This window comes from Macrobrachium rosenbergii, chromosome 12, assembly GCF_040412425.1.
Source record: "Macrobrachium rosenbergii isolate ZJJX-2024 chromosome 12, ASM4041242v1, whole genome shotgun sequence".
Taxonomy (NCBI): Eukaryota; Metazoa; Arthropoda; class Malacostraca; order Decapoda; family Palaemonidae; genus Macrobrachium; species Macrobrachium rosenbergii.
The window spans coordinates 64,569,110-64,590,319 of NC_089752.1; the positions used below are offsets into that span (position 1 = coordinate 64,569,110).

General features: G+C 36.3%; 1 protein-coding gene across 14 annotated transcripts in view; it reads left to right on the forward strand.

Annotated features, from left to right (window-relative positions):
* msps (msps cytoskeleton-associated protein 5) overlaps nt 1–6,200 on the forward strand; it is a 109,687-nt gene extending 103,487 nt beyond the window's left edge. For all 14 annotated transcript variants that reach the window (XM_067112288.1, XM_067112287.1, XM_067112277.1 and 11 more), the window contains 5 exons: nt 7–169; nt 275–448; nt 1,174–1,347; nt 1,554–1,737; nt 3,508–6,200. In XM_067112288.1, coding sequence (XP_066968389.1) covers nt 7–169; nt 275–448; nt 1,174–1,347; nt 1,554–1,737; nt 3,508–3,725 — 913 coding nt within the window. In that variant the 3' untranslated portion in view covers nt 3,726–6,200. The remainder of the gene's footprint in view (nt 1–6; nt 170–274; nt 449–1,173; nt 1,348–1,553; nt 1,738–3,507) is intronic.
* Nucleotides 6,201–21,210: the final 15,010 nt, after the last annotated feature.

Genomic DNA, 21,210 nt, shown 5'->3' on the forward strand with positions numbered 1-21,210 from the left:
ACCCAGTGCTCTGCTCAAATTGCTGCACGAAAGTGTAGGTAGCGGTGGTAATTGCAAGTTCACAGAATTGGTGATGAAGTGCAACTGGAAAGTGATTCGTATCCTCCCTTCACGTACGAGTGATCTGGACCTCGATCAGATTCTACTTGATGTTCATAATTTCTTAATGGTATGTATGGGGATTTTTTCTCGTATGTTGTCAAATAAGCAAGGAATAATTACATTGATTAATTGTGTGTTTTGCAACATATTTCATTGTATCCATGAACTACAGGCATACCCACTGAGCAGCTGGGCTGATCGTCCTTCTGACACCCCGTTACGAACCATCAAGACAGTCATTCACACACTGTGTAAGACGTATGGCACAACTATTTTGAGTCATTTCTCAAAAATCGAGAATGCACACGGTTCAGAACTCCACAAGTACCTTTCTAAGACATTAAAGGTTGGTGTCTTGATTATGTATTTCCACATTGTTTTTCTATTTTCTTGAGTGCTGTTAGGTTACTTTTCTCTAGTATTTTCTGATCTTGACAATATATCATCAGTACTTAATGTGATTTAACCCTTTGAGAGTCCAATAATGTTGTGCAAATGTCATCCTTCAAGATTCTCATGACTATCAGGAAGCACTGATATGACTTCTGGCTGGTGATGGGGAATGGTTTAAGTTTATGTTCATAGAGAATGATAGGAATTTTTTTCTATTCTCCATTTTATCTTTAGATTTTTCAAATTTGTAATTTTCTGGAAGAAAAAGAATTTATAGATCATTATCACATTTTATGAAGTATTTATGAAAAATAAATTAATTTCTGTTCTCAGCCAGCTTAATGTTTTAATTATGATAATTTGTTTTCCATTTTTAAACAAATTGGAAGCAAACACAATTATTCAGCTTAAAAATGAGACTAAAACCAGAATAACTTGACTAGAAATTTAATTTATAGCAAGCAAAAAAAAAGAAAAGCAGTAAATCTGAACAAAGTGTATTTTACTATCAATGAGTCCCAGGAATCTCATAAGGTTATTGTTTACTTTAAAAAAAAAAAAGCTTTATTATGGTACTATTGACTTATTTTATTCTTTGAAGAAAGTGAGAGTACATCACTGTATGCCTCCTTATGTAATGTTAACTTGAAATTGATGTGGAATGTTTTTCCATCCAAGAAACCAAAGACAGATGATGATGGTGGTGCTGGCGATAGCAACCGTCTAGCCGCTGCACAGGTCACAACTGATTCCCAGGACAGTGTAAAGTCTCCAAAGAGATTAAGTAAAACTGCGCACAATACGCTATCAGAAATATTCCGTAAAATTGGGTCTAAAGAGAATACAAAAGAGGTAAGCCTGCAATGTTTATAGATTTGTATTTCTTTTGTTCTTTTTGTTGAAGTGAATTCTTTTTGGCATGTGGTATACTGGCTACATTAAGCATCAAGTTTCTGCTCCAGTAAACGTATTTTTTTTAATTACCAGTTTGATGACCGTTGCCAGTTGCTGCTGCTTGTAAGGATGAAGATTTTAAAGATATTTCCTTTTCTTTTTAGGGCTTAATTCAGCTTTATGACTTCAAGCAAAAGCATCCAGAAGCTGATATTGAACCCTTCCTCAAAAAGTCCTCTCAGTTCTTCCAAAATTACATTGAACGTGGATTGAAGAGAGTGGAAATGGACCGCCAGGCAGAAGGGAAGCTGGTGTCAATGTCTGCAACAGAAAATGGGTCAAATGCTGGTATGTTATGTTTAAATGAAATGAGTATTGGCATTTTTGTTTTTATCAATAACTGGATGGTAGAATGGTGTTTGTATTTAAAGAATGGGAAAAGGGAGTCAGGCAAATATGTACAGTATTCTTAAAAGCTGCCACGTGGTCTTGTACTTAAAAACAAGATGAATAGCTGGTCCTTGAGATTTAAGCAGTCATAGTAGTTTATTTTATAAATTTTCATTCCCTCCTGTGGCCCCTTGATTTTTGAGATATTTTAATATCATCCCTATAGGTGTAATGAGCAGTAGTAGTCTATTGGAAGAGGAGGAACTGTAGCTGTTAACCTCGAATTAACTGTGAGACATAGTTTTCTTAAAATTGATAGAACCCCTAGTGTAAAGTGACTCTTTCACATGTCCTGAAGCCCCTATATTTGAGAAGTAGATCTCTTGATAAAATTGAGAAAATTTTTTCTTTTTTGTAATGTTTGTAAGAATACTGTGCTGTTCATATGTTGGCAGCTTGGAGTGGTTAGTATAGGTTTAGAATGAAGTAGCATATAATTTTTCATATTTTATGAGGCCATATATTACTTTTTATCACAGATTTTTGTCTTAAGATGTGAAGGATTTTTTTATGGTACAAGTTATTGCAGTTGCAGATAAAAGTAAAGCAATTATTAGGAATTTGCATGATACATAATTTTTTAGTCTTGATTTTTCGTTGAAAAAGGGGACTGTCTTTGCTGCTATGTTGGCAAAAATTTCAGAGTGCATGATGAACCATCAGAAGTAGATGAAAATTTATTTCCTGATTTCATTCTGGAAACTTCACATTCTGAAAGTTTGGAATGGACAGCCAGTTTGCTTTTTCAGTTGTCAGTGGTATTCTCAGATGTAGATTATTGTAGTTAGTCTGTTGCTTTCTTCTTGACTGTAGTTCAGACTTCCCCTCTATTGTGATGCCATAAAATTGTATGTAATTTTGTCACCAAAGGAGAGCTTTATGTTTGTGGTTTTTGCCTTGCATGATTGATGCAAAATTCCTTACAGCACACTATATTTTGTATCCAAAATACTAGCTTTTGACAGATCTTATGCATATTCATAAATAAATTTGTTGGTCTAATTTTTTAATGCTGAATTTGAGATTTATCAGATTTTCAAAAGTTCTTCAGTGGCAAGTGATCTTGACATTTCTACAAGTGTTATCTGGTGTAAATTTTTGTTGGTGTGAATGTATGAATTAGTTGGCTGGGTCCATTTTAGATTTATACAAGGGGGCAAACCTTACACAGCTGTTCATAGAATTGTCAGTTCATTTTATTTCATCAAAGCAAAAATAGGGTTGATGTCTTATATCATACAAAATTTAATTACAATTTCCTGTAACAGCTCTTAAGGTTCTAGACATAGGAAAGTTGTTAGTTCAGAACAAACTTGAATGTTTTGTTATATTTTTTGTTTTAAGCTATAATTTTGAAAGGGAAGTAGTGACAATAATTGAATTTTTCTTATCACCTCTAAATAGCAGATATGCAATGTTTCCGAATACCAGAAATCTTTCAATAGTTTTGCTTAAGGTAAACTTGTCACGCACAACGGGAAGGAGTGAAGTCTCTTTATTTCTCAAATATATTGGTTTATCATTAACGTGAGTCTCAAGTCCATTGGTATTTTTACTTATAAAGGTAGTGGGTTAACAAACTTGGGATACTGTGTTGAAATACATTAAATTAATGAAATCGTTCATAATTTTAATAGCAACTATGGTCTGTATTTATTTTTTCCACAGGACCTTTAGCATCCATCCAAGTTCAAGATACTACTAATTTCAACATGAATGACGTCATAGACCAGTTCAAGTCTATTGCTGCACGTGCCGGTTTTGACAACACATATATTGACAGTGCTGTCAAGGATATATGTAGCACGGAAAAGAATGGATCAGGCGATTTGTCAGAATATATTAAGACCATGTCTTCAGAGTTAGTGGAACAAAACAAAGAGTAGTTTTCCTCAAATCAGTGAACTGGCTTGAATGAGTGATTGCACAATGGGAAGTGGACATTTGACTTTAGTGGAAATACTGTCAAGAATATGAAACTAGAAAAGGCAGGAGAATGTGCCATATGACATGTGTTGTCTGATGTACTGCTTAAAATATGAATGAGTACAACACTGTACTCTGCAAGTAGGCAAGGAGACACATCATGGCTTTTTATGATGTATCCATCTTCCTTGACAGTGTAAGCTGATCAGTGTTCAACCTTGGCTACCTGTAAGGAATGGCTGTGTGTGAATCTAACTAGAAATGTGCCTCAGACTTTGTCATATTTTGGTAACATAAACGTTTAAGCCTTGTTAAATTGACTTGGCCTTTGTGTATATCAGTTGAGGATTATGCTACATTATGTTGCCACTTTTAAATCTTATGATTGATTTGTCAGGAATTAGTAGTTTATTACGTTCAGTACTGAAGTTTTACATTCTAAAGGCTCTCTTGACCGTGAAAATTTTAAGTGCCGTTAATCCAGTACCACATTAGGTAATGACATTTCTAGATTGTATAATGAATAATTGTATGGATGTGTTCTATCCAGTTAAGCAAAGTGCTGTACCAAGTGTTGGAGTATATTTAAACCGATAGGTTTAACTTGTATGTATATTGGTATTTATATCAAGTTATTCACATCTAGGTCTTCAGAACTTGCACAGCCTTTTTCATGTTAGTATCTTCCGTCACTAACTGGTTCCACAAAGTGAACATGTGCAAGGTGGCTTATGTCCAAGACTTAATTTCTCTTCACTTTCCCTCTCTCTAAATATATATACACACATGTACTCTATGTAAAAGTTACTTTAGCCACAACTCTTCAAAGATAAAAGAAAAGCTAATTCCATTGAAAATTGGAAGATGTTGTCAGACCTTTTGTGGTTGTTTATACAACCAGTTTTTTTTTTTTTTTTTTTTTTCCTTCATCAGATTCAAGGTTTTTATCTGCTCATTATTAAAGCATTGTCATTGAGACTGACTTTGGTGCACCTTGGAATGCTGTGCTTTGAACTGCCTTTCGAATTAAACGTTATGTTTTCCGATCATTCCAGACCGAATATACTGTATGCTTATTTGTATGAAAAGGAGCTTACACTAATCACCCAAAAAGTCCCCCTTCCCCCCCATTTTTTTTTATAACGTTTTTCTTGTAGCTGCAGTTTTTGCAGATTGACTGTCTGTTCAGATTTTCCTGAACACATTTAGCCTTAGAATTCTCTTCTGAACTGTCAATCATAAAATTTCGTCATTGACTTTTAGCTTCATCTCATCAAGGCCTTCCTTGGAGGAACCTATCCTTTTTATTATGTAGCTATTTTATATTTTGTTTAATCACTCCGTTCATTGATCAATGAATGTAAATACTCAGTTTTAGTTTCATTACATGTTAAATTATATATACTAATAAAACCATTGTGGATAGATATAGGTAATAAAGTATTAGATAAGAAACTGGTTTTATTTATGGAATATCAAAATTTTGTTTTTTACTATATGGTACTAGTAGGGAAATGATCTGTTACAGTGTGTTAAATGTAATAACTATATAGTGTTATATCATTAGTGGGAACACTCCCTTAGGGAGTTAGTGCCATTAGTGCATTACTTAAGGTTCTTTGCAGCATCCCTTTGGCCCCTAGCTGCAATCCCTTTAGTTCCTTTTACAGTACAGTGCCTCCGTTCATATTCTCTTCCACCTTAGTTTCCACCCTTTCATAACAATTGTTTCTTAGTACAAAAGTGAAGTTTTCCTCCTGTTACGCCTTTCAGACCTTTTTGCTCTCAGTTTCCCTTTCTATATTTTAGTTAGTGGGAACAGGCATCATCAAAATGAAATTAAGAATGTATTGTGATAGTTTTTTGTACTCTTTTTACCATAGCCCAGATATCATAAATCAAACCCCAGCAGGGAAAAGTAGACAAAAATGTTTATGATGATGATTATGTGCACTTGGTACTTATATTCATGTTCGGTACAAGTCTGGAGCCATGCCTTTTCTTCATGATCTTATGGGTATTCTTACTGGTGTTTGTGTTATTTACATTGTTCCGTGTACCACATAAAAGGTTAAAAAAAACTTGGACCATATCATACACACAACTGTCATTAGTGGAGATATCTTAATTGAAAAATGGTTATGATAATAAAGTCCTGTAAAACAAACAATTCTCTGGTTGGATGAATGGGAGGAAGTACAGTAAACAGTATCACTTACATATGCTATCGTTGTTTTGTTCTTTTAAGAAAAAGGCTTTTGATGTTGACTTGTAGACTGATTTTTGCCTATTGGTACAAAGATATACCGTGAAGTCTGTACTATAGAGATCTGTTTGAATCGTTTATTGATAGTTCTACTTTCCATCTGTACCTTTGGCCTCTTTCCACTGATGATGCAATACCAGATGGTTAAACAAATAAAGTTTCTTCCCGCTTAACTGTTTAACTTCTTCATTGTGCTCCAGTTTTCACGTTTCATGCAAGAAATCCTCTAGGCTAAGTATTATACATGCAGCCTGGTGGTCTGGTTAAACTAGTTCATAATAAGAAAGTGATGACATTGTGAAATAAAAGGATAATTTAATTTAGATCAAGGTCAGTCAGAGACAAGCAGCAAGACTACGCATTTAAAACGGACAAAGGGGAATAAAGCAGTAATGCCTTGTTGAGTTTACAAGACTAAAATGTGGAGAATGTAGATTCAAGCAACTTCACCCTCATTTTTATGAATCACTTGCTTCGTCAGGGATTGCATTGTCATAAATTGTTAATTTTCTTGGGAAAAATCAATAAATAGTTCATTGTGCAGTTTAGCAGCCTCATGCACAAGACTTCCACTAGCTCAGTTGCTGACAGGTATTGATGGCATCATAATTATGAGATACAAGAATCCAGTCGAAATGAACAAGGTACAAGAATAACCAATTTCAGCAAAAAGTTTGATTTGTTAAAAATGAAAAAAATGCAATTTAGTTTGAAAGTGCAGCTTATGTAAAACGAATACCATCCACTGAGCATATATCTGTAGGACAATTCAAGGATTAAATTCCACTTGAAAACCACTCATGAGCAGTCATTTTAAACATATAGTAAGGAAACGCTCTGAGCAAATGAAGATTTACTCTCCACACATTTAAGTGGAGGAAACAAAAGAAACCTGAGAATTAATTGAAGATTGTATGTTTAGATACAAGAGCTAAGGCGACATAAGATTTTCAGATTGAAAATCCCACACAGCTTACAATTTATTCCAGTTACGTTACTTAGTGGTTTGTTCAAGTGTTTCAGTTTGCTGAAGTGTTGTCAGAAATGATTAAAAATTCAAGTCAGTGAACTTGGTAAGATATAAAAGTATTTTTAATAAATGCTAAGATATAAAAGAATTTTTAATAAATAGCACAATGAAAACTACAATAATGAGTCGAGTAAATATTCGTAGCATGACCAAAACAGGCTCACCATGATCATTCTACACTGAATCAAAGCTAGGATAATGTTGCCAACTCGAAATAGTTTTTTTATTCTAAACCCACAATTATTATTTTTGGTTACAATACAGATACTCCAGTGAAATGCTAGACTACAGAACTGGAATATAGTGTAGGTGTAGTAATACTGTGGCACTGGGCCAGAACTCATTTTTTGGACAATTATTTTTTGCTTTCACATCCAAGCATTTATAATTGAAATTTATAAACGTTTAGAGTAACGTATTTACAAGAATATTAATGAGTGGTATGTTTACCCATTTTTTGTGTATTAGATAAAATATAGTGTTGGACCTATATAGCCATTATATTTGATACCTTTATTCAAGATAAGAATAAAAGTATAAAAGTAGTTGTTTTTCTATCAAATGCTATGTCTTCAAAGCTTTTTACAATATAATTCATTTTAATGAACGTAAGAACATTTTGGTTATACCATTATACGATAGTATATGAAAATAGAAATAAAAGCATTTAATTCACTTCAAAAAAACTCTAAAATAACAAGGAATTTAAACTCGTATTAAGACAACACGATACGAATCGAGGAGTATTTTGGACTATTAAATTTTTGCTTTCCTCGGGTAGTTCAGTTTTTGTAGGTCTGTACGTTTCTTAGGGAACTTACCAAGGGATCAGATGAACAGTAATCTTCTCATTAAATCTTCATTTGTGTTTATTCATGATGTTTTCCTTGTGAAAGATTCCCCAAACATCTTGAATTCTTTATTCTTTGCTTCTTGTGTCTCAGATAATAAAGTATGCTAATTTCTAGATTGAAGTTGTGTTGTAACTAAAATTTGGCAATGTCCTAGCAAAACCTTTTAAATGTATCTGCATCGATATCAAGGACAGATGACAATGCTGATAAAATCACATAAGTTTATAAACAAAGGATTAATCAAGGCCAGTAATTTTGGATGCAATTTCAGCGTTCTTGAAAACCTGCGAGCAGTATTTCCATCACTAGATGTACCAAAATCAGATGGTTTGGCATATCAATTACTAAACCTACTTCATCACGAAACCTTTTTTGAATCAATTCCTTCCTCTTATTTACTGACTTTTTCTTCAGGAGTGCGTGCTTGCCATGTTTGTATGTCAATTTTGTAAGATATATGTAGGCAACATTCCATGCACCAAACAGAAGGCTCTCTACTAGTGCCAGATAGCCCTTCATTCATCGCAGAACCTATGGGTATGATCCATGTACCTGACAGCAGTTCCACCCCAGAACTTGTACCCCCTTCCTATCTCTCCTCCTATCCCAAGCCCTAGCGGCCCCCCAGTATCACAACCTGAGGAGGTGACTGGGCCCTCCTTTCCTATTTCCAGACTCGGTGACCCCGCAGACTCGCAACCTGCGGATCCATCTTGGCCTCATTTGCCAACACCTTGCATGACCAAAGAGGAACCCTCTCCTCTTGAAATTAGTGACATGCTAGTGCCATATGGTCCCCACTCTCCCAGATGCCAGCCATCACAGTGGCACCCCCTACCAATTCCCACCTGCTTTGGGAGAACCTGGCTCCCTATGGGCCCAAACCTGAAACCTATGCCACTACCCCCATGGAGAGGACACCTCATAACCTGATGGAACTTCCTTTTACTAATGTAGGTGTCACTAAAGCCTCCCTTGGAAACTATGTCTCTGACCCGATGCCCACACCACTTGAACGGCTTGAGCAGTGCCAGGCTTCATCTGTCGCAATAGATGAGTCTGTATCATCCCTGTAACTGGCCCTGCCTTAGTGCCAGTGATAAGTAAGTATACCTTAGTTTGGTCTGGTAAGACACCCCACAGGTCTCCCTCCTGAAGATCCCAATTGTGCCTCGAATCCACTGCCAGTTCCATCCGCATGCCCTGAGCAGCGCCCTGCTCGGACACAGCCCCTCACGACTAGAAGTTTTCCTTGTGAACTAGTTTTATAGACATCAGTTTTGTCATTAATGAAAAGTACAGCTGAAACTTTTACTGTAGAAGGGAGGCTAGCCATAGTATCTTTTGATGAGACGAATATCGCAAAGCACTGGAATTATGAGAAAGGAACAAATAGATTAAATAAACCTCATGAAAAGTTCAGGTTATCATGCCGAGAGTCTGACTGGTAAATGAAGAAAACCCATCCTTTATGATTTTGACGAATCATGTGTCCATGAGATGGTGATAGGAATGATTGTGGAAGTAAAGAAAGCAGGTTACCCAGTAATTGCAATTGTTCATGATCTAGGGCCAAACAATCTTGAATTATGGAAGGCTTTTGGGATAGACCCAATGAAATCAAAGCAAGTTTCAACAAAAAAAATCCATGTCATGATAGGCAGTATTCGTATTTTCCGATGCCCCACATATGATAAAACTGATAAGAAATCATTTTATAACTGAGGTGTTTTGTTTCGAAGATGGGACACTGATTTCGGATTCTTGTATAAGGGAAATGTTAAGTAAGAAGCTCACAGAATATGGTCTATATCACAAGATTAGTGAAGTTCATATAAACTTAGAAAAAACTGAACTTCGGTGGGTAAAATATGCTGTCCAGCTGATGTCAAATACCTGTGCTAAGTTCTATTGAATATTTAAGAGAATAGGGGGCTGTTAGGAAGCAGTATATACTGGAAGGTTACTGCGGAATTTATCTCTATGATACATTAATGGTTTGATCTCATGAATTAATCATGCATGATTAGAGATGTTAAATCAAGGAATGCTTATGGAACTGACTTAGATAATCGGAAAACTCTTCTATGTAAAGTTATCAATGTAATGGCAAAAATGAGAATATCCAAAGAAAAATCAGGCACATATTACAGTTTCAAAAGGGCGAGATCTCACTGTGCCACTCACTATATAGTGGGTCTATATGAGATATTAATCAGAAATTATAATGTAGAATATACATTAACGCGAAATCGAACCAGGACCAACTAGAACATTTTTTTGGGTGTTGCAGACAGATGAGTGCACTGCATGATCACCCGGGTGCTGTTAACTATAAATATAGAATTAGAAAGCTGCTTCTCGGTAAGAACGTTGCACTAATCAGCGATAAAAACAAACGTAAGTAGAAAGCATGAAAATAACGACTGCTTATCAGCTGAGTTGGTGTCGATGAATGCATCAAGCAAAGCCAGATCCTACAATGAGCGTGAACTTGCGTTAGAAATCTGCATAACCAGCAACATATTTAAAAATACAGACTTTAATCTAGAATTTGAGAACAACAATACAGAAAACACTCCAGAGGACATGACCAGTTTGTCAGCTGATCCAAATAATTCGAAGTCATTGAATCGAAGAAGAATCTTTGCGATATATAGGCGGCTACATTGTTAAAAAAAAAAAAAAAAATCAGTGCGGTAACATCCTTTAGGTCAATAGGCGACTGACACCCAAAGTGATCAAAGTTTCTGGATCAATGAAATTAATATGAGTCAACTCTGTATGCCGTCTGAAAATTTCTCACGATTAAGCTTTATGAGAGATGTATTCAAAGCCATTCATGGAGAGTCTTAGGGAGGGGAAACATTGTATAAAAAATGCCTTCTTGTGAAATGAAATCAACTGGTGTTGATGTTCCCAGTGAAATAATTTCATTTTTTGCAAAACTTTGTCTTTTTTTTTTTTAGGATGAGATACCTAAACGAGAAAATCGAGATGGATAAAAAAAAAGTAAATCGTGCGATAAAATAATAAAATATTGAGAAGATTAAGAAATAGTTTTTTCTTAACTTGTCTTATGAAATATATGTTTCTAGTGAATAAATTTTTGGTGTTGTTTTTAATGAATTTGATGTTTAACTACCCTTTTTGTGAAGAAATGAGGAACATAAAAGGAAACTGGTATCCGCCTTGGGAAATATGGCAACACTCATTCTTTCGTGTGACGTCATGCGCAAACCGCTCTTATTTTGGTAAACAATTCGGCAGACCTAATGTACTGAGACCGTGGGCTCCACATTTAGAACAACACTACATCGAATTTGTAACTGTTGGTAGTGCTGTTGCCACTTTTCCATCAATTATTAGCTTACATTGTGGTGAGTAACTAATAAATCATCGGATATTTCACTAGGTCGCAAGCCTGAGATACAATTCTCAATAAACTGTTCTTCATCAACTAACACTTGTCTAGTTTCTTTCGAAAACTTGAATCTAATTGGTCGACAAAAGAGTGGTGATGATGGTTTTGTGTTTTTCCAGATGACAGCCTTGTTTTCAGGATTCAGTAAAGTTACATTTAGCTCAAGAGGAACCATGCTTGTTATAAAAAGACTTTTCTGCCGCATGATTTCTTCCAACATTAGCCGAGAGGCTTTGTCCTGATGTTTCATCAAAACCAACTTTGCACTCCAGGTATAACTTACCAACTGTTAAATTTTCGAGCTTCTCAAAATCGGTGATTTTAATAATTCTTTTATCTGTGTGATCAATCAAAGCCTGGAAATCTATTTCTGCATTATAACCTGAAATTCTGAATTCAGAAGCAGGTGTTGGCAAGCACGCTTCTTTCGCTTTCCAGATTAAATTATAGGCTGGGTAAAGTTTGCTATTTCTTTCAGTAGTTCCAGACCTTATAGATTTGACAACATTTCTTACTTAGTGAACAATCAAATATTATCTGAGCCAATGCTTCTTCGGGAGAGTATTAATTTTTATCACCAAAAGTTGTTTTCAATGATACTGTATATTTGAAAGTTGTTCAGCTAAATTTTTAAAATCTTAGATGTAACATAAAGCATTCTTCCCGGCGAAGTAAGAATTAGCTGTTCTGATTTACGCTTTTTTGTTTTTTCACTGGAAATCTCAAAGGTCTTATTAGGACGACCGGGACCTGCATGAGCACTTTCTTTCCGCGCATATGCGATGTTATTAAACTTGATCTAGCTCCTTTGTACAGCTACCCATTTAGGTTTAAAGTATTTTAGAACTTTAACAGATATTCACTCCGAAATTTCAGTCTTTTGTTACACTGAAAAAGTCTTCAGTGATATGTATGAAAATGTGATTGTAGTAGCAGCGGTAAAGATTTCCTTATGGAGTTCGTTACTCAGAATCGTTGTTACTCAGAATCGCTGTTGAATGGCTTCAGGGTAAGGGAGGTAGCGCTACGGTTATTATTGCCCACAAAAGCTCGAAGTGCAAATTGGTGCAAAGATAACAAGTATGTTCACTTTCTACACAAGTTCTAGTATAATAAAATCCATAAGAGATATGAAGCAAATGCAAGCGAAAAACTTGCCGCATACTTATTTTTGTTAAATTAAAAATATTTGAAGTACTTTTGTATACTATATCAACTTAACATGGATTAATTGCATGTTATACACAATATTTGAAATGTTTAGTCACAGAAACAACACGTAGTAAACTTGTTGAAACTTTATAAACTAATGAAATATGGACCTATCACAGATGCTAGATGCACACAAATCTGATGTAGACTAATGACTGCATACTGGGAGTGAATGTGTACTTGCCGAATGCATCTAAAAACCATAGCACCAAGCAATCCCACACTCCCCAAATGATAATATATAATACGGTTCCCTTCCTAAAAATTATTCTAATTTACGTTTTTCATATAATTTTGATAAAACCAAACAATATTTTTGTTTGTTTTTTGTCCACCTCCTGGACAAAAAACAAAACAGTCACTCATAAAAGTTTGTGGGGGTCTCCGTGCGTGTAGGTCAATTCCATCCCATTCCTTTCTGGATGGTGAGTCTGTACAGCGACGTAACAAGCGCACAGCGAAACTGTGTCGTTGATGTAATTAGGTTGGGCAAGTTGTTTGTCATTCAGTTTTTATCGTTATTCATCATGATCAGATTATACATTCAATCTTGTCTGATAGGATAAGAAGCTTAGAAGAGCCCCTTCGATTTCTAATAAGCTTTAATAGATTAATAAGAATCAAACAATAACAAGTAGTGAAGCGGTTGTCATTCAACGTCGTAATGGAACACTTCCGAGTCTAAGGCAACAGTCAACTATAGAAAACACACCAAGCAAGACACCATTCAGGAAAGTATTCACGTAGGTTTATTGCTTTATATGTATTGCTATATCTTTCGGTTCTACCTAGCAAGGTTACTTTAAGTACATTTAACCATGCCGGCATCAAAAGAAGTCTATTTCAGGCTTAATGAGGTCAAATTCAAATTATATATCGAGAAGGTAAGGGTCCTCTCTCTCTCTAGGGTAATTTTCTTTTTCCTACTCTCCCTCACTGTCTCTGTCAGTCTCTTTCACTGTCTCTCTCTCTCTTTCATTGCCTCTGTCTCTCTTTCTGTCTCTTTCACTGTCTCTGTCTCTCTGTCTCTTTCACTGTTGCTGTCTCTCTCTCTCTCTCTTTTACTGTCTCTGCCTCTGTCTCTCTCTCTTTCACTGTCTCTGTCTGTCTCTTTCACTCTCACTCACTCTCTCTCTCTCTGGGAAGTTACCTTAACATGCACCGGACTGTCATATTTTATGTAACACATAGGGTAATTATTTTATCTTTCTGCTGCAGAGTGGACGTAGTTCATAGACGCCGGATCCAACAGAGTGCATAATGAATCAGTTTTCTTTCTACACCTGTCTATTTGCTATACTCCTGAATGGGATTAGGTAACATCACTGATACTGATGGCTAAAATATCTAGTTTATATATTTGTTTATTAGCTAACCAAACTGTAATTGTCATCAATATAGTAGAACATAATATGAATGACACATGATATAAGCATTCACCAACTCCTCGTTAGCCATAGGTGTAGTCATTACACAAAACCGGTGAATATATCATTACCATTTATATTTTACTTCAATTACTACAGTACTACAGCAGAGTTAAGGTAGTTAAACATTTTGCCCTTTTCACATTGTACTGGGCCCAGACACCAGTCATGCAGAAAGGGGTTAAATGGGATTCCCTCTCACACACTGAGACTCCCACAAACTTTTATGAGTGACTGTACCACAGAGGGTATATATCGGGAGATGCTATCTGTACATCAGTACTACGTAGTTTGGTGGTCTTCCACCAGGGTGGCACTGCAGAGCCTTGCAGCCATCTTTAAAAGTCTGGTAACCATGCAAATTGAACAGGGGCTTAGCACAATTGTGAATTTTTTTTATCCTGAATGTTTAATGAGTAAGTGTTTAGTGAATGTTTAGTGTGTAAGCATTCAGTGAATGTTTAGTGAGTGTTTAGGGTTTTGTGAATGTTAGTGTTTAGTGAAGAACTCAACTGTGTCTCCCAAATGCTCGTGAATGGGTATTCAAACAAACAAGTAAATAAGGAAATACAAATAGCACTGGATCGGTGGTATGGCGAGCGTAAACAGCTTCAGCTCCATCCACAAGAAAGAATTAAATATTATTATAAAGCTAGAATGCACCCTAAATACCAGGGGGACGAAAATGCAATAAAGAAAATTATTGCAGAGTATGCAACCACTACCAATGTCAACACACAACTGGACCTTGTCATCTACCACCAAAATAGACGCACAAGAGACAAGATAATGAAGAACAACCTGGCCCCGTCGATAAGAGATAACCCCTAGACAGACAAACGTGGTATTCCATTTCAAATGCCCAGCCCATGGATGTCCCGGCTTATATATAGGTATGAACACCATGAAGCTGGCTAAGAGGATTTTCTGTCATGCACAAGAAGGTGCTATAAGACTCCATATGAGGGATTCCCATCATACCAGCATCGCAAGAAACACAATTATCGAAAATACCAAGATAATTGGAAAGGCCCCAGACTCGAGACACCTAAGGCTGCTAGAGGCGCTCTTAATGCAGCAAGAGAAGCCCTCATTAAATACGACCCAGGAAGTTCTCCTCCTACCTACCAGCATTAGACGACCTTCTCTGCAACAGGCGCCAAAACAAGTGACACTCCCGGCCCTGCAATGCAAGATCCAGCGAGAGACCTGGCGACCAATGGAAATATTCACAGAATAATACCAAGCAGTGACATCACGCAACAGCCACGCCGGTCAGCCAGACTGCAGCACTGCGACCATCAAGTCTGAGATTTTGGCTTGAAGAAACTTCTCAATCAGAAATCAGCATGCAGTTGGCTCCCTGCTGACCATCACGTATACTGTATAAAGCAGTGTGCCAACTATCTCGGAGCTCCTTACCCTACCTAGGCACTAAAATTACCCTACTTTCCCTGTCATTACCCTGTGCCTGGCCTTAGGATATATTAATAAATTTGTTGTCCACTGGTTACTTTTTATGTATCATCTACATTTTTAAAGCCATACATTGAAACATTATGTAGGTCAGTATGTTCAGTTGTTTCTTTTTATTTCTACAGTCTTCCTCCTTACCCTTCATTGATGATTTAGTAACCAAAATGGCATTCAATAATTCTGGCCCCATTTTATTTCGTTTTTGTTTTGGTATCAGTTAAAAAAGAAAAAAATTCTTTCCGTTTCAGCATTTGAATGGGGAAGGGTGAAAGGTAATTTTGTTAAAACTAAATTTTTAAATACAGGCACATCATCAAAATTCTTAACATTGGGTAGGAAACCCAAAATTCATTGTTGGGTTTCGCCTTCTAGTCAGCTGAATTTATAGGCCTAAAAGCTTAAAATTTCCATTGGTTAGCCTATTTTCCGCATCACTAATAAACAAGTCATGGTAGGGAAGAATCAGTTACGTAATCACAGCTGTGACAGCTCAAAATTTTTACAGGCAGCCATTCGCCTCTAAATTTTTGTTTCCTGGGCTTGTCCTTTTCTTCCTCTGAAAGTTCATTTCGATACTACCTTTTCTCTTTAGGGGTGGAAGGACCTGTATCCATCGCACTTGCACAAATTCAGTAATTTAGGTCTAAATGTTATTAAAGTTTAAATACACACAAAACACTTGTAACGAGACGAATGACTGGATGAAGACTAACCACCTTGGCGCCTAAACACCTTATAGCGATTGAACACATCGAGATTCCGAGATGCACGATGCATACGAGTTAGATTCTGAACGTTGGTTGCAGCGTTTGCTTTGACACACCAAATAAAAAAAAAATAGGAATAAGAATTTTTTTGCCATATATCTTTTGCTCACAAAAAATAAAAATAGAATAAAATAAAATAGAAGACAAACATCCTGAAATGACCCTACATTTTGCTCAGATTTCGTGACATTACCCAGTGGTTCCTAAGGTTTTTTCAGTCCCGATACCCCAAAGTCCAACTCCAAGTCAACCTGATACCCCCTCTCCAATATCAGCCTGCTATTACCACCTTTTAGCTTTTAATTTTCAGTACAAAAGAACAAACAGGACAGCTATAAACAAACAGCCGGATTGTATGGACTCTTTTTTATTTTATATTGAGTGAATAAATGAATGAAGTACAACTCTTAATATGCAAAAAAAAAAAAAAAAATCGATATCAGATTGTTTTTCACATTACATTACGTTACATAACAATATTTGCTCTCATTCAGCAGGAATTTTTCGACTGTGAGCTGCTTGAGCCTTGTGCTCCTCTTTTTTCGAAGCGTTTATTGTTTATAGTTATTTAGGCCCTAAATAACGTAAAAACAATAAATGTATGACTACTCATATGGCAACACTAAACACGCAGCTGCTTCCGGGGTTGGGGAGGAAGTTGTTTACAGCGCTGGGAAACAGGGGAAACCTAAAGATGATAAATTTTGAGCCCACGCCACGATTTGAATCGCGGAAACCCCCTTAATTTAATATATTTTAGGATTCCTTTTTCGATACCCCCAAGAACCGGTTTTGATAGCCCCTGGGGGTGGTGAGGCACTACTTTAGGAACACCTGCATTACCCCATTACCTACAGACCAAGATTTGAGGCGAATTACCCTATGCGTAGGATAATTACCCTGCGGTTGGCGGTAGGACCCAGCATTAACACCAGTCTACTTTTGCTGCGACCATACTCAGCACGAGACTGAGAGAAACGTTGGCTCAACACACTTTTGGCTGATTGATTAACTATACTGACCTGAGAAAACTCTATGGACCACGGATCATGATCCCCAGATTTCGGTTTTACAGACGAACCTTGTATGCATCAAAAATAAATTATATCCCGATCTAACAGACACCTCACACGTCTCGGCTGTCGACCTAACTGCGCAACGACTCGTTGCTGCTGGGAGAAAGGGCGCTGGTGACTGGTACAATACATGTACATATCTACCAGGGTCTTATCGATGACAGGCAGGGCAGCCGATTGAGACTACAGTCTACCCCAAAGCCAAATCAAAGTCCTTCAAAAGAAGGCATTGTGCTTACCCCATACAAATGGGAAAAAAAGCACATTAAAAGAAGAAGAACTATTTCCCTCTCCAGAAATGACAAGTGCCAGAGAGTTACTGGCGCAATGCAGTAACCAAGAAAAGTCAATTAGGAAAATAGAGAAAACTCAACATAAATTGAATGCAGCTGCTGCAACCATTACATTCAATAATAATAATAATAATTATTATTAGGTAAGCTTAAATTATTTTCTTTATTTGCATTACGTAAATTTAGATCAGCCTTGTTTTTTCTAGGTTTAATATCTACTTTTTAAGAGTCATTTTGTGGCAAGATAGCCGTTGTTTTGAATGGGTATTTGTTTACATTATTTTTGAACTTTAATATCCGTTGTCTGGTAATTTCTAGTGCTTAACGTAAAGTGCTTAATTTGACATTATTCAGTGTGGTTAGGCGCCTCCTTCCCGTTTGTTTATATTATCGAACTATCGTTTTAACGAGTGTTTTTCTGTTTTTACGAGTGTTGATGAACGTCTCCTTAGTGATGTCTGGACGTCGGAGCTCGGCTCGAGTTAGTTCGGGCTATAGCACTCCCCTGACATACTGTCCTTTGAGCAGCTGATTGATTTTTGGAATTTGGTTGACGATTGTTTGGCAGCTTTTTGGACCACGTTACGGATCTTCTCTTGGACTGTTTTTCGCAGGTACTCCTGTCACCTGCGACTTGAGTGTTTCCTGTCTTTCCCTGTTGAGGAGGATTCCCAGGGAATTGGTGCCGTCGCTTTCTCCCTGCACTGATGAGGATTTGCCTGCTGTTTCTGTGCCTCTGATCAGCTGTTTTCTGCTGTCAATCTGGGAGCTTGGTAGCTCGTGAAACGATCTGTAGGGAGGCTGCCACCAGGTAAGACTAAGTATCCTTGATTTTCGCATAGGATTACCTTCCCTTTTGTGTGGATGCTCTGGTGTTCATGACCTGCCCTGATAGCGGAATTGGCGATTTGATCACGGCCCTGGAATTGTTTCTCCTCTGCTGCCTCCACTGATGTGAGAAAAACTATATAGTTGGATTATTTAAGTATATATATATATATATATATATATATATATATATATATATATATATATATATATATATATGTATATTTTGTCATGTTTTTGCTGTGACTTTATAACGTCACCTGTCGGGTCATAATATTGTAGATAAGGTATCATTTATCTTTGTGGTAATAGGTAGGTGATTATAATTGTTTTCTTGTTTTGTTTTCTCTGCCTTCCTTCTTCCTTTGATTTAGCATTAGGATAGTTTTTGGTCTGGCCAGCAAAAGTGTTGGATCCAAACAAGTTATTTATTATTAATTGTCATTTCCTCCTCATTATTTATCTTTGATAGGGTTTAGTTTTCTTAGTTTTAGGGAATCCAGTGGGATTCTAAGGACCGGTATTTGTCCTTCCTGGTTGTCGCCAGGGTTTCTAAATATTGATTATATCCCACAAGGTTGATTTAAATTTTGTATTTATTAAGTATTAAATATTGTTGAGTTTTCCTGAGTGTTTGTTTCCGCTGACCTTTGGCACTGAGTTACATTTACTGACAACAATTCTATTATTAATTAAGAACTTGCATTACAACCCTGAGGGTTGTAATAATAATAATAATAATGATAATAATAATAATAATAATAATAATAATAAAGTATAGTACTATGAGCTGGACCGAGACCTTTCAGTATGGTTGCCCGAGGTCACACGCTTGGCAGGGAGATCGCCACTTCATTTGGAAATTATGTATATAGTATATATATGTATATATACATATATATATATATATATATATATATATATATATATATATATATATATATATGTATGTGTGTACATGTATATCCATATATACTGTATATGCAATAGACACACACACACATATATATATATATATATATATATATATATATATATATATATATATATATATATATATATATATATATATATTATACAGTATGTATAATATTTGTTGTATATGTATCAGCAGAAACAGCATATGACTATATATATATATATATATATATATATATATATATATATATATATATATGAATGTCTTTTCCTGTAATACTACAGTGTAATATGAATATAAGAAGGCCCATAAAACACTATTTAAACGTTGAAACCATATATTTCGGGCACTTGCTTCTGTGCCCCTGTTCACTGGTAGAATATGGACAGAGAAATGTTACAAGGCGAGACAGGTAGATCGCTCTCGCAAAGAATAACAGGGATGATGGTATGTACAGATATCTTTCATATTTTGTGCTATCAGGTGCTATTGAAAGTAGCGAGTCCCACTCCAGAAATTTGTGCTACAAATTAAAAAGACTGATTAGGAACAGCGTATGGAATAATCTTGACCTTCCCAATAATGTGCTGAATCTCTCTAACCATCCCCTCACTGCAGAAGAACAGACCGTTTTAAATCTTGGAGTTTCATTCGCTCTAAAACCTGGTCCCGAGAGTAATCTTAATTTCCTAGTTGCTTTTGATAAACATTTTGCAAAAAACAATTATGACAAGAAAGAGGCATGTCTCAAAGGCATTTTGCTAAATGTCTTGGAGCAAAATAACAACAAAAATTCGCTCCCGAAAAGATTCCAAAATGCGTTAGTTAGTTTAAGGAAAAGGGGGAATATCATCATCACAAAATCTGACAAAGACGGGAAAATAGTTCTCTTAGACAAGGAGACATACATCAATAAAGTTCAAGAACTTCTAAACGATGCGGAGACCTATGACAAATTAACGAAAGATCCCACAACAAATATTGCTGCTCAATTTAATAAATCAGTCAGAACCATAGGGGGCAATAAGAAGGACATAGAACTACTAGAGACATTCAAGGTAACCAACCCCTCTCTCCCCTATTTTTACGGCCTCCCGAAAACACAAAGATGGGATTCCTTTACGTCCCATAATATCTAGCAGGGGCTCTTTCATGTACAAATTATCAAAATGGCTCGCAGACCTGTTATCACCCTTTCTAGGAACCTTCTCATCCTCCCACGTCAAACATGCTGAGGATTTTATACAAAAATTTAATAGTTTAAACATCCCCTCAAACAACATCAAATTGCTCAGCCTAAACGTCGAGTCATTATTTACTGAAGTCCCGATTGCCGACGTGTTGTCTTTCTTAGAGAGGAAGTTACAACCATATGAAGACCATTTTCCTCTTGGGATAGATAAAACTTTAAAACTTATCAACCTCTGTGTAACTAACAACGTGTTTTCTTTCAATGGTAATTTTTACAAACAAAAATTTGGCTGTAGCATGGGAAGTCCCCTATCACCCCTTCTAGCAAACTTGTACATGGAATATTTCGAAACAGAACTTTTGTCGTCTTTCAAACCCCGTAATATGATCTGGCTTAGATACGTAGATGATATCTTTACTTTCTGGGACAATAGCTGGGGGGACTTTAATGAATTTTTTAATAGGCTAAATTCGCTAGTTCCGACCATAAAATTTAAAACGGAGTGGGAAAAGGACGGAAAACTGCCGTTCCTAGATGTACTGATCATAAGAAAACAGAACAGATATGCATTTACAGTATATAGAAAACCCACCTTCGCTGTTTCCTACATTCATTTCTTAAGCTACCACGACGTCTCCGTAAAGATCATGGTAGGGTGCAACTTATTCCTCAGAGGACTTA